Source organism: Ruditapes philippinarum, unplaced genomic scaffold (genome assembly GCF_026571515.1).
Source record: "Ruditapes philippinarum isolate M1 unplaced genomic scaffold, ASM2657151v2 ctg3764_1_1_1_1, whole genome shotgun sequence".
NCBI lineage: Eukaryota > Metazoa > Mollusca > Bivalvia > Venerida > Veneridae > Ruditapes > Ruditapes philippinarum.
In genome coordinates this window covers 75207-93091 of record NW_026867211.1, presented here as the reverse complement: position 1 = coordinate 93091, position 17885 = coordinate 75207, and the positions used below count along the sequence as shown (strand labels likewise).

Below are 17885 nucleotides of genomic sequence, written 5' to 3'. Positions count from 1 at the left end.
ACTGTCCTGAAAAATGTATTCATTTATTCAAGTCAAGTATCAATCAAAATTTGTATTATCTTCCACAAGTTCTTCATTAAATTCATTTTCATTACTTATTTCTTGTATTTTCAAAACATATGTAATATTGTAAACTTATCAAAAGCATAAATGCTTAATGTATCATTTTCTTACTTTCAGTTTCTACAAAAGTGAAATTTGCTCTTTTATTTAAATTTTTCACTGTTCAAATGTGCCAGCACTAGCACTCACAATCACAACTTTCCAGCTATTTTGATGGGCAGAAGACCTGCAGATCTTTTGTTAAGGTCAAACATTGTTCCAGACTTATGCATGTATATACACAAGGGCAGAATTTCTAGGGAAAAAAATATTCAGCATCCCATAAACAACACTAGTATTCAAATTTGAAATATTTGTCTGCCTGTTTTGTACACCAATTTCAACAACATAATTAGTCCTATCTTAGTAGTCATTCCACCTAACCCACCTTCCTTGATAACAAACCAGTTATGACTAGTTTCACTGCAAGTGACCAAATACTAATCCAACTTGATTTCTTAAATCAGCTTTGAGTAAAAAATGACCATGAGATTCATTTTGTTGAGATCAAGTATGCCTTGCCCGAGGACCAAGTCAGTGACCCCTAAATCAACAAATACGATGCTTGCCCATTTTAGCTAAAGAGGTGGACCAAATTTTTGATGAAATAAAAGGCAAAAGATAAGGTAAGCTACTATAGCCATTCATTTATTGCCGTCCAAACAATTTTAGATCTGGTTGTTATTCTAAATTTTCTATAAAAATTTTTACCTTTCATGTTTTTTAGACAGAAATTTCGAGAGTGTTTTTCCCCTTCCTGAGAAAATGCTTTAAAAATAATCCAGTGTTTTAGGGTAATTGTCTGTGTGTTGAGGTGGATTAGGTTCTGGTTGGTCCCTATATCACAATAAACATAAGTTCATTAAGTTATTTTTTTGATACATCGTAGATATAGCAAAATACTTCATTAAAATATTTTTATAAACTTTTAAAAGTTTTAGGTAAAAATTTTTTAAAAAATTTAAGATCAAGGGGTTGGTATATTTTAAAAATGATTCTTAGGAAATCAAATACTTAGACATTAATATAAATGGGCAAACCTGTTACACTTAGAAGTATTAAGAAGGACAACTCACCTGAACACTTCAAATTAAATTAAATACTTATACACACAGGTACTGCTTAGAGCCTATATATTTTGAGATAAAAGGTTAAGCCAAGCAATATAACAGATTTATTGTTATGTTTAAATGTTCACATCCCTACTGATTGGTCTAAAAACATTAAGTGTTTATTACATCATATCTAATACACAGTTTTAAATGCGTATGAAGAGAAGTTGATACAAACACATAGAAATATCTGTGTTACCCCATGCAATAGAGATGAAGGGTTTTAGAGGACAATCTACAAGATACACAGATCGGGTTTTATCAGGACAACTTATACCTGACACACACACAGAAATTAAGTGATTATGAGGACAGTTTACTTGATACTCACAGATATGAAGTGTTTATGAGAACAATTTACTTGATACAGAAATTAAGTGTTTATGAGGACAGTTTACTTGATACTCACAGAGATGAACTGTTTATGAGAACAATTTACTTATAACTCACAGAAATGAAGCATCTATGAGGACAAGTTACCTGATAAACACAGAGATTAAATGTCTATGAAGACTACTTTACTGATAAACACAGAGATTAAATGTCTATGAAGACTACTTTACTGATAAACACAAAGATTAAATGTCTATGAAGACTACTTTACTGATAAACACATAGATTAAATGTCTATGAAGACTACTTTACTGATAAACACATAGATTAAATGTCTATGAAGACTACTTTACTGATAAACACATAGATTAAATGTCTATGAAGACTACTTTACTGATAAACACATAGATTAAATGTCTATGAAGACTACTTTACTGATAAACACATAGATTAAATGTCTATGAAGACTACTTTACTGATAAACACATAGATTAAATGTCTATGAAGACTACTTTACTGATAAACACATAGATTAAATGTCTATGAAGACTACTTTACTGATAAACACATAGATTAAATGTCTATGAAGACTACTTTACTGATAAACACATAGATTAAATGTCTATGAAGACTACTTAACTGATAAACACAGATATTAGATGAGGACAACTTACATGGTACACACACATTGTTTATGAGGACAATTGCCTGTTACAAATAGAGATTGTGTTTGAGGACACCTTACCTAATACAAAAAAGTAATGTGTATGAAGACAATATACCTAATACAGGTATAAAGTGTTTATGAGGACAAAATATCTGATAAAGATATACAGTCTAACTTGCCCATGCGACCACGTGTATTAAGCGACTTTTGTCTTAAACGATCACTTTAAATTCCCCCGATCATTTTCTGTCTATATATTTAATGTATTAAGCGACTTTTGCTCAACGCGACCAGCGACCGCTAATTAGTCACCTTATTGAGATCAATCTTTTCATTAAACGACCACTTTTACCTGTCAAGTAATTGTGTTTTAAGAGAACGCCGCCTCGTAGTGTCACAAGTGTCAACAATCAAAACACAACAAATAAACGTGTGAAAATCTCTATTTTCCAAACCGTTTTAGTGTATGCAACTGAAGTTAAGTATACGCGTGACGTGTATTATCCAATAATATCGAATAAACAATGCAACGCTCCGCCCCTACTGAGATGGTGTATACGCTTCGCTTCTTGACATTTAGACTGCATTGAATTGACCTTGAACTTGAACAGCAATTAAATTAATCGTAACAATTAGATGTAGTTTGTTTATTTCAAATGAAAAAATGGACAACAGAAAACATCTTCACTAATAGGGCTTTCGTGTTGGAGACAAGGAAAAACAATGGAGAAGTTAAAAAATTCTGGAAAAAATGTCAAATATGTACGTAATGGATCAAAACTGTTTTGTCAATAAATATCAGAAAGCTATTTTTTACATTTGCATCCATTTAGATTATCGGAGTGTACTAATTATTCAACATTTATATAACAAGAGGGCCATGATGGCCCTGAGGTCGCTCACCTGTATATAGCCCCCCCCCCCCCCGGCCCAATTTTTACCCAAGGGCTTTTATTTGTTTATTTGAACAGACTTGGTAGACACCCATAAGAAGATGTTTCATGCAAAACATCTAAGTTCTAGCTCATTGGGTTTTTTAAAAGAAGATTTTTTAAGTTTTTACTATACACATAGAGTAAAAAACAATGACACCCCTCGGGCAGGGCCAGTTTTGACCCCTGGGCTTTTATTTGAACAAACTTTGTAGATATTTACTTAAAGATGTTTCATGCTTAATATCTAAACTCTAGTTATTTGGGTTTTTTCAAAGAAGATTTTTAAGTTTTTGCTATGTATATAAGGAAAATCAATGACCCCCGGGGCGGGGCCAGTTTTGACCCCAGGGCTTTTATTTGAACATACTTGGTAGACACCCATTAGAACATGTCTCATGCTAAATATCTTAGCTCTAGCTCTTTGGGTTCTTTAAAAGAAGATTTTATAAGTTTTTACTATATGCATATAAGGAAAATCAATGACCCCTGGGGAGGGGCCAATTTGGACCCAGGGGTTTTATTTGAACAAACTTGGTAGACATTCACTAGAAGATGTTTCATGCCAAATATATAAGCTTTAGCTCTTACAGTTCTTTAAAAGAAGATTTTTTAAGTTTTTACTATATGCATATAGGGAAAATCAATGACCCCTGGGGCGGGGCCAATTTTGACCCCAGGCTTTTATTTGAACAAACTTGGTAGACATTTACTAGAAGATGTTTTATGCCAAATATCTAAGATCTAGCTCTTACGGTTCTTTAAAAGAAGATTTTTTAAGTTTAAACTATATGCATATAGGGAAAATCAATTACCCCCAGGGCGGGCAATTTTGACCCAGGGCTTTTATTTGAACAAACTTGGTAGACATTCACTAGAAGATGTTTCATGCCAAATATCTAAGCTCTAGCTCTTTGGGTTCTTTAAAAGAAGATTTTTTTAAGTTTTTACTTTATGCATATAGGGAAAATCAATGACCCCCTGGGGCGGGGCCAATTTTGACCCCAGGGCTTTTATTTGAACAAACTTGGTAGACATTCACTAGAAGATGTTTCATGCCAAATATCTAAGCTCTAGCTCTTACAGTTCTTTAAAGGAAGATTTTTTAAGTGTTTACTATATGCATATAGGGAAAATCAATGACCCCCGGGGCGGGGCCAATTTTGACCCCAGGGCTTTTATTTGAACAAACTTGGTAGACACTCACTAGAAGATGTTCCATGCCAAAAATCTTAGCTCTAGCTCTTACAGTTCTTTAAAAGAAGATCTTTTAAGTTTTACTATATGCATATAGGGAAAATCAATGACCCCCCGGGGGCGGGGCCAATTTTGACCCCAGGGCTTTTATTTGAACAAACTTGGTAGACACTCATTAGAAGATGTTTCATGCCAAATATCTAAGCTCTAGCTCTTAGGGTTGTTTAAAAGAAGATATTTAAAGATTTTTCTTTCGGTTGCCATGGCAACCAGAGTTCTGCATGGAATTAAATTCTTTGAACAATTTTTAAAGGTGACCACCAAAGGAACATTCCTGTGAAGTTTGGATGAAATTGGCTCAGTGGTTTATGAGGAGATGTCATTTAAAGCAAAAGTTTACGGACGGACGACGGACGACGGACGGACGACGGACGGACGGACGCCGGACGAAAAGCGATCACAAAAGCTCACCCTGTCACTTTGTGACAGGTGAGCTAAAAATGAAGTTGAGAAACATTCCCACCGCATAAGGAGGAAAACTTACCCAATAAACAGAGATGAAGTGTTTATGTTGACAACATATGCAGTACACTTTGAGATTAAGAGCTTATGAGGAAAACTTACCTGATATTGCCAGTATCAGCTTCTGTATCATACAAACACATAAGAAGATTGGCTACAATCTCATCCAAACTGTTAACAATCTGCCTATCTACAACCTACAGGGTAAATATACTTTAAAATTTTTATTTTGTTTCCATTTTGTCAATTACAGGGATAAAGTCAAACCATCAACAACAGTAAGAAAGTTTGAAATCTTTCACAGCTTTAAATAAGGGCTATCATCCTTGAGAGAATTCAAATACACAGTTACAAGTGGCAAGTATTGATTAAATGACCTAGATGTGGCAACTACATGTATATCAATGAGTTTTGTGAAGTGGTCTCAAAATTGATTTTGTGCATTAAGAAGTTTTCAACAAAATTGTTCATGTATGATCGTTAGTACCATGTTTCTCCCGAGTTGCCAGCAAGGTAAAAGGTTAAAAAAAAAAAAACAAGAGCTGTCCGTAAGACAGCGCGCTCGACTTTTTTATTGCTTGCCAATAAAAAAAGTTTTTGCAGTAAAAGGCAATACAAGAATCTCTGTATTTTTAAAGTGAACTAGTTGTTTGATACCCTTGAATATTACAGCAATGTTTATATGACATAATTTATGGTAAAGTGAACAAGTGGATAGGAATGAATTTTTTTAGATTTTTTAAGTTTTTTAGTGCTTGCCTATAATACAAAACATTGACAGTTAAGGGCCATAATTCAAATAAAATCTTTGACAGAATTACCTTCTCCTGGACATGTTTGGGAATCATGATTGTAAACAAGTATTCCAACTTTCAAATTAATATCTCAAACAGTTCAGTCAAAAAGTGGACTGGTACTAAAAACTTAACCAAGATTCAAAGTCGATAAAAGGCCTTAATTTTTAAAACAAATCCTTGACAGAGTTACCTTCTCTTGCGTACAGATGGGGGTAATGATGTGAAATAGCATTAAAAGTTTCAAAGCAATATCTCAAAGGGTTAAGGCAATAAGTGGATTTTACCCATATTCAATGTATTTTCTAAGTCAAAAAGGGGCATAATTCTGTCAAAAACCTTGACAGAGTTATGTCCTCTTGTCTGTTGATGAAGGTCGTGATGGTAAACAAGTATGGTCAGTTTCAAAGCAATACCTCCAATGGTTTTGAAATAAAGTGAGGTGGTACAAAAAACTTAACCAAGCTCAATACACTTTCTAAGTCAAAAAAGGGCCATAATTCTGTCAAAAACCTTGACAGAGTTATGTACTCTTGTCTGTAGATGGAGGTTATGATGGTGAACAAGTATGGTAAGTTTCAAAGCCATACTTGTAATACTTCTGAAATAAAGTGGGGTGGTACGAAAAACTTAACCAAGGTGTGACGCCGACGCCGGGGCGAGTAGGATAGCTCCCCTTTTCATAGAAAAGTCGAGCTAAAAAACACGACTAAGCCAGAATTTGGTTGTTTTTTTGTTGTTGTTTTTTTGTCAGCCATGCAAAAACAAAACAAAAAGAAGGTATAAAACTACAAAGAAAAATTTCTCTACAAATCTGTGTTTGTGGGATAAAGAATAAACAATTAAATATCACATACAAATACTCAAAATTGTGTTATTCCCCATTAAAAATAAACACAAATGTGAATGTATCAGCAAATGTACCAGGAAAATGACCTTAGCTTATTACTTGAAAAACTTAATTCACATTCAACAAATCACTTGAGAAACAAACTTTATATTCAACTACTTGCTTGATAAACTTGCTTCTCATTCAACTTATTGCTTGCTAAAGGGTTGCTAACTTACAGCTTGATAAACTGGCTTTGCATTCAACTAATCACTTGATAAACTGACTGCATTCAACTAAGCCCTTGGTAAATGGGCTTTGCATTCGACTAATCGCTTTATAAACTGGCTTGGCATTCAACACATTGCTTGATAAACAGGCTCTGCATTCCACTAATTGCTTGATAAACAGGCTTCTCATTCAACTAATTGCTTGATAAACGGGCTTCACATTCAACTAAGCCATTGATAAACAGGTTTCTCATTCAACAATTGCTTGATAAATGGGCTTCGCATGCAACTAATCGCTTGATAAACGGGCTTCTCATTCAACTAATTGCTTGATAAACGGGCTTCTCATTCAACTAATTGCTTGATAAATGGGCTTCACATTCAACTAATCACTTTATATGCTGGCTTCGCATTCAACTTATTGCTTAATAAACCAGCTGCACATTCAAGTAATCACTTGATAAATGGACTTCACATTAAAAAGATAACAAAATTTACCTCTTCTGACAATTCTTTGGTGAGTAGATTATAGCAAGCTGTAGCACGACCAATTTTCTTCTTTATTCCGGAATCATCCGTCTGCCCCAGTTGTTTACTAGCAGCAAACACTGGTAGGATATGAACCACTGTATAAGGTATGCTGTTCTTTAACAAGTCTTTTGGTGAAATACCAAGATTTGAGCCTATGATTTCTACACTGTCCATGTCTTGAATGAAAACTAACTCTGCTATAATGCTGTTTAAATACTTCCTGAAGAGTAATGAAATAAAAAATTTAAGACATCTTTTTCCAAAGCATACCAATCTACTGACATAAATATTTTTTAATTTGATACATATCAGCTAAGCAGGAAGTAAGAAAAGGGGCATGCTTTTACTAGCAATAAATTATTTAATTATGCTGCAGTTTAATTCAATTACCAATATTAAGTTTTGAAAAAATTCAAATTTTTATTCTATTCAAATACCAAAGAAGCAATAGTAAAAACTTATCCCCCCCCCCACCCCCAAACACTGCTTGTTCAAATATTTATACAAATAACACATTCTATATCTGAAAAAAGTTTTTCAATCCATTATGTCATTTTTCGATTAACAGCATTTAGGTAGTCTTACTGTATTATGCTTTCCCACCAAAAAAATTCTAACATTGGTCAATATTGTATTAAAATGGGCATTTCCGAAATGCTATTTTTCAAAATCTTCGGTATTGAATAGTTTTTAACCATTGAGTACATAGCGATAATTTAGTACATAGCAATAAAGGATGCGTGATTGTAAATAATCTAATGCCCAAGATTTTCAAAAAATAATATTCTGAAAAATAACGAGATTTGCTACGATATAGGTTGATGTTAGTATTTTTTGGCCGGAAAGCATTACAGTATTACAGTAAGACCAGCCTTAGTTCAAGTTAACATAATATCACCATCTTTACTCATACAAATGTAATTTTTACATCAAGATATATAACAATCATATGAAAAACTGGTTATTCATTTCACAAAGAAATAAATGAAATTAATCGAACAAGAATTAACGGCTCTTGTACCTGTAAAACTGTCCAATATTTTCACTGCCCAACAATTTGTACGGAAACTCTGACACATGCCACCCTGACTGTAGCCATTTGTGTAGACAGAAAGAGAAGTAACTTTCAGTATACTTAGCATGTGTCTTGTATCCTAAAATCCTAGAAACCTTCTGAAGAATCTGAAAAATCAACATAAAGTAAAGTTTGAAATCCTTAGTAAGCTGATATTACATGAAATATATTTAGTTTATACAGAATTTATTTTATTTCAAAAGTGTTGAAAGTTTAAAGCTTATAGAAACACTTTTTAATCTGTTTCTGGAACCAACCACAAATATTGAACTTAAAACTTTAAATACAATGTTTCAAATTCAAAACAAGGCAACTCCATTTCACATATGCATCAGGTAAACAGGTAAAATTTAATTTTCATTTCACCACATTTTCAAGAATTCACACAGGAGCATAAAATCAAAGAAAACAAAGATAGCTGCTAGTGCAACTACACTACATATCACTTACTTTAATAACCATGTCTACAGGAACATCTTTCTCCTTGATAAACTGCATCAGTGAGAATACAACCAGCTTCTCACAGACGGGACTTGAACATATAACTGTACCTAGAGCAATCAGCATATCTGCTATCCTGGTTTGTCTCTCATCTTCTAGACGTTCTGGCGATAATTTTCCCTGTATGACAAAATTATTACTATGAAATATATGGGATGAAAATTATGTTAACTTTCCTTTCTTATAAAGGTACAAACTTTCTCGATCAAAAAATTATGGTCACTAAATCGTACCGATTTTTTGCTTTATGTTGTTTTTCTTTCTTAAAATATTAATCTGTTATTTTCTCCTTTATGCACAAAACTTCAAAGACACAAATTTTGTAATAATTCCTTTCTTACCTTATAACATCATAACTTATTTTCACATAATACATGAGTGATAAACTTTAAAGCAAATTCATAATTATGTTATTGTTTATGTATTTTCCCCTTTTCTAACTTCATCTTTTTTTGTAGATTTCAGCTATACTCTAATTACAATAGAAGTCCGATTATACAGTATTTCTTTGTTAGAATTATAGAGAAATGCAAGGTTTGTCTTTAGTGACAAAAGGCTTCAGGTGTCAATTCATACCTAATATCAGACACAACCAGGCACTGTTACTATATATTAGACACTGAAAAAGCCACTTTTAGTATAAATCAGACACATCCAGTCACGGTTACCATATCTAAGACAAAATCAGACAGTTAGTATATATCAGACACAACCAGTCATTGTTACTATATACCAGACACAACCAGTCACTGTTAGCAAATATCAGACACAACCAGCCACTGTTAGTATAAATCAGACACAACCAGTCACTGTTACTATATATCAGACACAACCAGTCACTGTTACTAAATATCAGACACAACCAGCCACTGTTAGTATAAATCAGACACGGTTACCATATATCAGACACAACAAGTCATTATTACTATATATCAGACACAACCAGCCACTGTTAGTACATATATATCAGACACAAAAGCAACTGTTAGTATATACATCAGACAAAACCAGCCACTGTTAGTATATATCAGAAACAACCAGCCACTGTTAGTATATATCAGACACAACCTGCCACGGTTACCATATATCAGACACAACCAGTCACTGTTATATCAGACACAACCAGCCACTGTAATTCACATAATAAACTTACCTGAAGTTCTAGAGAATCATTTAACACTATGAAGAGCTGAGAAAATACTTGATGCTGCTTATTCCTGTCTAATGGTTGCTTGCCTACTGTGTTCATGTCAACAAACAATCTAATAAACAGAGAATGCTACTTTTTTATCATTCTTATCACAAAATCTTCTTTTAATATAGTAACACCTGTTTGCTCTATGAAGAAAATATGTAAAATATTAATAAGAATAAGTCAACAATTCAAACCTACACTGTAAAAGTCACATAGTGACTTTCCAGCTTAACTAGATGAGAAACATTTCAGAGGCCCCTTTTTGCATTATTTCAGGCATGACTGGGCACCCGAGTAGAAGCACTGATGTTTCATAATCTAGTTGGATAGCTCCCTCGCACGACAAGATTCAAACCCACATCAGTGAGTGGCAAGTCCTTTGAAGTAAAACAATCTTAACAGCTTGACCACAGATAACATGGCTATAACATTAATTGATATTAATTGCATAATTGAAGTTAAAACTATGTTAATTTATATCGATGATTAATAGAAACCAATCCACAACTAATTCATTTGAAATAATTGTGTAAATTTATTCATATAACTTTCTTGTTTTAGCACTTTTTACGATGGTTTCAATAATAGGTCTGCCTGTTCATCTCAGTAGGTAGGGCTCTGTATTCATAAAACTTTATTCACAATCCTCCGTTATGGTTTAATTTCTTTTTGTCAACTGATCTGAGACATTGAATCTAATAGTCAATGTCTGTTACCATTCACTAAAAAATCATGTTGGAATAGTAGTCAGTCACTCACAGAGAAATTGATAATTACTGGTTAGTTATCAAGGTAAGCCAGTCCAAAGGATCAACCCTAGGATGTCACCCACAAAACTGTGTTAAATTCAGCATAAACTGGAAATGTGTCCATAGGACACGGGTGCCCACACACCCAACTGGTTTGTCAATCTTATGACTCTAGGTCAAATATTTTTGAACTACATGTGCCACAAGTTGAAAACTAAAAATCTTTTACTTAGTAAAGGGCAAGAACTTTACAAATACTGAATAAATCAACAAGCAAACCCCAAGGTGCGTAAGTATACATGCTGACCAACATTCTTGTAAACTTTCAGGCCTACAAGTCAAATACTTTTTGAGTTATGCATGAACATGTTGAAAATTGCAAAATTATACTACTGTAAGTCAAGGGCAATAACTCTAACAAAACTGAAAAAAATCCACATGCAAAGTCCCAGATGCATAGCTTTACAGTGATGTTGATCATTTTTCCTGTAATTTAGTGATGTTGATCATTATTCCTGTAAAGTTGGTTGATTTTAGCTCAAGCACTCAAGGAACAAATAACAAAACATAATGAAACGGTTTTTACTAAGTCAAGGGAAATAACTCTATAAATACTGGATAAATCCACAAGCGAAACTCAAGGTGCACAACAACATATGCTGAGCAACATTCCTGTAAAGTTTTATGACTCTATGTCAAATCCTTTTTGAGTAACTTGCGACACAAGTTGAAAATTGCAAAATTTTACTAAGTCAAGGGGCAATAACTCTAAAAATACTAAATAAATCTAGACAAAAATACCCAGGTGCACAATTACACATGCTGATCAACATTCCTGTAAAGTTTCATGACTCTAGGTCAAATCCTTTTTGAGTTACATGCTAAACAAGTTGAAAATTGCAAAATTTTACTAAGTCAAGGGCAATAACTCTAAAAATACTAAATAAATCCCAACAAAAATACCCAGGTGCACAACTACATATGCTGATCAACATTCCTGTAAAGTTTCATGACTCTAGGTCAAATACTTTTTGAGTTACATGCGACACAAGTTGAAAATTGCAAATTTTTACTAAGTCAAGGGCAATAACTCTAATAATACTGAATAAATCCAGACCAAAATACCCAGGTGCACAACTGCACATGCTGATCAACATTCCTGTCAAGTTTCATGACTCTAGGTCAATAACCTTTTGAGTTACATGCAACACAAAAGAGAACGGACGGACAGACGGAAAAGGGTGAATCTAAATGCCCGCCACTAAAGTGGGGGCACAAAAACAGAAGAACAATTAATTAGTTTATATATCTGGGTAAATCATCTTACTTGTATATAGCAGACACAGTCTGCATTCTGACATTATGGCACATATCCCCTGCACAGTCAACCAGTCTATTAGCAGGACTGGAACCAGTCTCATCCTGAGATGAGGGGCTATCTTCGTCCTGGTCTGATGGAAAACGTGACCACTTACAATCTGGGTCATACTGAATAACAATAACATTAAATTTTCTATTACAAAATGTACAAAAAACAATTATTTCTATAAATAAGTATGTTGGATCTACAACAAAATGTAAGAAAACTTGTTTTTGCACTAAATGCTTGTTTTATTAATTTTATTTGGTGGTTTAACCAATGTGAAATGCAATATTTCCAATTGTTCAATAAGAATTATCTCCATTCCACCATTTATCTTCAATAAATGGTTCCAGAATACATTAACGTGGTAACAAAGCCACAGATGTCAAATGCATAACAATTGAAGTCCATAACTAACACAACTACCTTTTTATTTTATGCAGACAGCTTGACAAATGCACAGACATGCAGCTGAAAATACAATAAAGGGCCATTTTGTTAGTTATTTTGCTATGTCAAAAAAGAACACCACTGCCCATTTTTGTTTTCCTTTTTTCGGCTTTATATAAAAAGGCACCATAATCCTTATATCGGGTTCTGATAGTTGATGGATGGACACACACACACACAGATTGAGAACTATCCTAAAGCTCCATATGAGAAAATACAAAGGTTACAAAAAACATATAAGCACTACTTGAAATTCAAAATATAACATTAGCTATGTTACATGATATCAAAACATTACTGAAGAACAATAATATGAACAATAATATAGTCAACCAGTCAAGAGAATTTCCTGAATTTACTAACCTGTGCAAGAGTTTCCATGGCTTTAGCAATACAGCTCCTCACATCAGATGTGTAACTCTCTTCTTGTAGCTTCCTATGTAAGTACATGTAATACAACACTTCGTTAAACACTGTTTAACATATAAGAGTATGATTAACTTTTTTTTCTTTAGAATAGCGGACAGCATTCTTTAAAATCAATCATTTAATGTTACTATGGACTAAAGAAATAATGATTTTGAAAATTGACCTTATGACATGGGGTTGTTTGTCATACTAATGTCTTTTTTAAATTCATAAAAACCACTTACAATTTTCGAAATTATAAACAAAAGAAAATTTGCCCGTCCCACAGTGAACATTTAGTTTAAAATCCTACAATTCATGATGACTAAATGGTCACATTTTCCATTTCTTAAATGGCATTTGATCTCTGAATCTGACCTTGACCTTGGCCATAGCGACCTGAATTTTTGCACAATTATGCCCAACAATTTTGAACATTTATAAAACAACAATCTCGCTATGTGTAGTCCAGACAAAATCTTTACATTTGATCTTCTCTGCTGGCCTTGACCTTGCATATTATTGACCTGAATTATGCAAATTATCGCAATACTCAGTCCCATGATTGTGAACATTTGTGATATCAATCCTAAATTAAAGACCACAATTGTCAAACATTTTTCATGTTTTTATTACTTGCCATCTTCAGTGTGACCCTTACGCGATGGGATCTGAATTCTTGTGCACACTGTGCAATGGTTGATAATGTGTATTACTTAAATCCTGCTTTTTTTGCATTTATAATTTTGGCTCTTGATATTCAATTTCTGTTGACTGAAACTGAACCTTGATTTGAGCCTGTTAATTCACACACTACATTAATTTTATGTGGAGCATTTGTGTCAGAGTGATTACAACTGCTTCTGATCAGTTGCTTTATATAAGCTGGATATGGCTTGGACAACACTCTGAAGGATGGATCCCTGTACATGTACATCCTATATTCTTCAGATGGAACTTTTATGAAATAGGAGATAGTTTTTTCTTTAAATCCACATACTCTCAATTACATTTATTTTGTGATTATCTAAATTATCCATGAACGTATTTAAAATTCAAATCAGGGTAAGTTATACCAGAAAGCTGATGAGGTGAAGACTGATTCTTCTGCTTCTCGTTGACTGGAGGTTGTTGTTATTTCAGTAAATGGGGGGACAGTCTTAATAGTTCAGATGACGTTACAACTTCCTGTCGTCGTGACATCGACACAGCTTCTGTGTAGAGAAATTGATTTATTTTATAACAAGAAATTTCATACGTATTGCAACTCCATAGTCCCTCGGTTAAAGCTATCACATTCTGAGAGGCCATTGGCATTATAATGTTTCAATTTTTCTCTATTTTAAGTAAAAACTTGTTGGAAAAGTTCTTTAAAAGTGATCACAGGAAACAGTTTTTATGAACAGACAGACAGACGGAGTCTGAAGGACACTCTAAAGTTAATATTTGAAAACATCCCTGTTACCAAAAATATAACATTTTAAAAGCAAAATTCTTAAAGAGGAGATAACTCTTGAATTAAAGATGCAATTTCATAAAAAATTTCAGCTCTTTTTGACTAATCACAAATATTGTTATATTTGCCATGTTTTAAGCCTATTTGTTGCCAAGGACAACTGATATTTTTTCAAAATAGGAAGAACAGATAAGACATGCATAATCTCAAGACTGCTATCTACCCATATGTCAAGTTTCATAAAAAATATTTCCAGTACTTTTTGAGTTATCACTGGATTCAGTTTATGTGTAAAATTTGCCATATTTTCAGTCTATGTGTTGCCATAGCAACCAGAATTCTCAACATAGGAAGAAAAGAAAGACGTGCATAATCCCAGACTGCCATCGACCCATATGTCAAGTTTCATAAAAATATTTCCAGTTCTTTTTGCTTTTATTCACTGGATCCAGTTTATGTGTAAAATTTGCCATATTTTCAGCCTATTTGTTGCCATAGCAACCCAGAATTTTCAACAGAGGAAGAAAAGAAAAAAGACGTGCATAATCCCAAGACTGCCATCTACCCAACTATGTCAAGTTTCATAAAAATATTTCCAGTACTTTTTGCGTTATCACTGGATCCAGTTATGTGTAAAATTTGCCATATTTTCAGCCTATTTGTTGCCATAGCAACCAGAATTTTTCAACATAGGAAGAAAAGAAAAAGACGTGCATAATCTCCATACTGCCATCTATATAACAAGTTTCATAAAATATTTTCAGTACTTTTTCAAGTTTTTCGCGGATCACAGTTTTTGTGGATTAACATGACAGGTCACTGAGATCGCAGCACGATTCTAAACGGCCGTGTCTCGGTCCGGAATTTGGAATTTAGGGTCATTCTGTTTGTTATGTTCTATTTGGTTTATGAAGGGCATTGGCCTATTTGTTCGGAATGAACTCTTTGTTCCTTTTGGTCTGTTTCAGTTAGATTGGCCCCTATCCCTATTCGAGAGTGCGGACGGACGGCGGCACGAGCGACGGTAGGTAACCTATCCCTGAAAACGTACCAATACAGTTTTGATTGCAACATAGCTCTTCTTCATACCTTAAATGGCTCTCTCAATAATAGGGTTGCTTAAAACAGTGATATGACATATTTGTCGATATATATGCTAGGATAAGTCCCTCTTGAATTAATGTGACTCATTGCTGCTTGAAGTATTCAATGTCAAATAGTTGCTGAAAAATTGCTTGGAATTAAAGACATGACTCAAATATCCTTTTTTTTTGTTTGGTTGGTTTTTTATTGTTGACGCTACACACAGACGGTCAGTTGGTGAACTTTTCAAGGCTTTATTGGTTGTTGATGGATCGAGCATATGGTGTTCTCTGTGCTTGTCTGGTACTTATTCGGTCTGTTTGTTTGTTTCATTTTTAACGCCTTTTCAACAGTTTTCCGTATATAGGGGTGGTTTCCACCATTTCTGGAGAGTTACACGAGTACTAGTTCCTTTCGACGCTAACTACAAAGCATTCCGGGGATCACCCACGCCAGAGAGGTAACGGGATTTAAGTCATTGACTTTAACCCTTGACACCGAGGCGCACGAGTTCTAAGATGTCATACTGAAAGTACAGTGACCATGATGTGCTGCGTGAACATCTCTGCTCATTCCGCTGTGATGTCGTGTGTAAGATGGTCTACTGTACTCTACAGTCTAGCCTGAAATATCCCTAAATGCCTACATAATTTTTGGAAACTTTGCACCATCAATTTAGCAGGAAAGAAAAGCTATCATTAAGACTTACATCATAAACATATACTACAGAATTTGCCTTATTGGTGAAATCATGCGGTGAATACTGTTTTCAGGGATAGTTTCCCCTACATTAGCTTGTAACCTACAAAGGTAAGGGGCAAGTGGTTTGAAGTCAACAACCTTTACCAATCGCCCACGGACGCCCCTTTGCATTGATCACAAGACTATGATATATCAATACAACTTAAAGCCTAAGGAAAAAACATATCATACAGTATGTACCTTATTGCTGAAATCATGGTGCGAAGACTGTTTTCAGAGATAGTTTCACCTACATCAGCTTGTAACCCAAGAAAGTAATAAGTCAACGACCTTAACCACTCGCCCACGGACGCCCCTTAGCATTGATTGCAAGACTATGATATATCAATACAACTTAAAGCTTAAGGAAAAAACATATCATACAGTGTGTACCTTATTGCTGAAATCATGGTGCGAAGACTGTTTTCAGGGATAGTTTCCTCTGTATCAGCTTGTAACATCACAATCTGCTGCAACTGTAAAAAGCATACAATTTATGATAAAATCTATTGAATCCAATAAGACCAGAAATGATGATGAAGTAGGCCTCTTGTGCAGATGGCTTGAAGCCCTGGCATTTTGTAAACTACCTAGAAAATATGACTTAACCTATTATCTTTTGACCTCAAAATCAGTGTTACAGGTAGAACTCATCAATGTGTATCCACATGGGAAGTTTCAGTGTAATAGAAATTATTGTAGGGCTGGGAAAAAATAAGACAATTTTCCATATTCAAATATATTCGAATATTCTTTTTTGCAAAATATGTTCCAATATTCCACTTTGACATAATACGTATCGGAAATTGATTGCGTCAAAGCTATACTACTCTAATAATTATGCTTGGAATAATCAACAATTCAAAATACTTTTATTACTATGTCAACATTTTTTTTGTTGTTCTTTACTGTAAATCTATATAGATGTTTACTTTTGAAATAAATTCATAATTTGATTGTCTTTTGCTCATTTTATCTGACTCAACTGACCATTTGTCTTTTTAACGGGAGGTAAAATTTTAGATAAGGTTTAAACCATTCTTAATCAAAATTTAACTATAACGCAGTAAATATCACATGGAGCCTAATTTCTAAGGAATAAATATTTTCAGACCAAATATAGACACTTCCCATGCTTTCATAATGCGCCAATTAATACATGCCGATTTATTCTTATTCACAAATTTAAGACAATTATCGATTTATCAGAAAGATTAACGCACAAAAAACAATAAAGTAAGATAAATAAATTATCTCCAAGGGTTTTTAAGTTATGCTCCGGACATCACAACGGACGGACAGAGAGATGGACAGACAGATGGACAAGGTGGCCACTATATGCTCTCCCTTTGGGGAGCATAAAAAACAAGAGGACCATGATGGACCTTATATATAAGGTTTCTCCATATTTGTGCTGTCAGACTTAGTTTTTGACAACAGGTGACCCTTATTTAAACTTGACCTAGAAATCACCAAAACAACCTTTCTGACCAATTTCCAGGATATTTGGAACAAAACAGTAGCCTCTAGTGAGTTAACAAAGTTTTTCAGTATTTGGGCTGTGTGACCTAGTTTTTGATCCCAAGTGACCCATATTTTCACCTGACCTAGAAAT

At 34.0% G+C, this 17885-nt stretch overlaps 1 protein-coding gene across 1 annotated transcript in view; it reads right to left on the bottom strand.

Moving 5' to 3' along the window:
- Positions 1-4921: 4921 nt before the first annotated feature.
- The window catches only part of LOC132735315 (serine-protein kinase ATM-like), an 80847-nt gene continuing 67883 nt past the window's right edge, over positions 4922-17885 (bottom strand). Inside the window, exons 17-24 of the mRNA XM_060722255.1 lie at positions 16664-16746; positions 12946-13018; positions 12097-12257; positions 9979-10087; positions 8775-8945; positions 8271-8431; positions 7217-7469; positions 4922-5062 (exon numbers count right to left, since the gene is read on the bottom strand). Coding sequence (XP_060578238.1) covers positions 4964-5062; positions 7217-7469; positions 8271-8431; positions 8775-8945; positions 9979-10087; positions 12097-12257; positions 12946-13018; positions 16664-16746 — 1110 coding nt within the window. The 3' untranslated portion in view covers positions 4922-4963. The remainder of the gene's footprint in view (positions 5063-7216; positions 7470-8270; positions 8432-8774; positions 8946-9978; positions 10088-12096; positions 12258-12945; positions 13019-16663; positions 16747-17885) is intronic.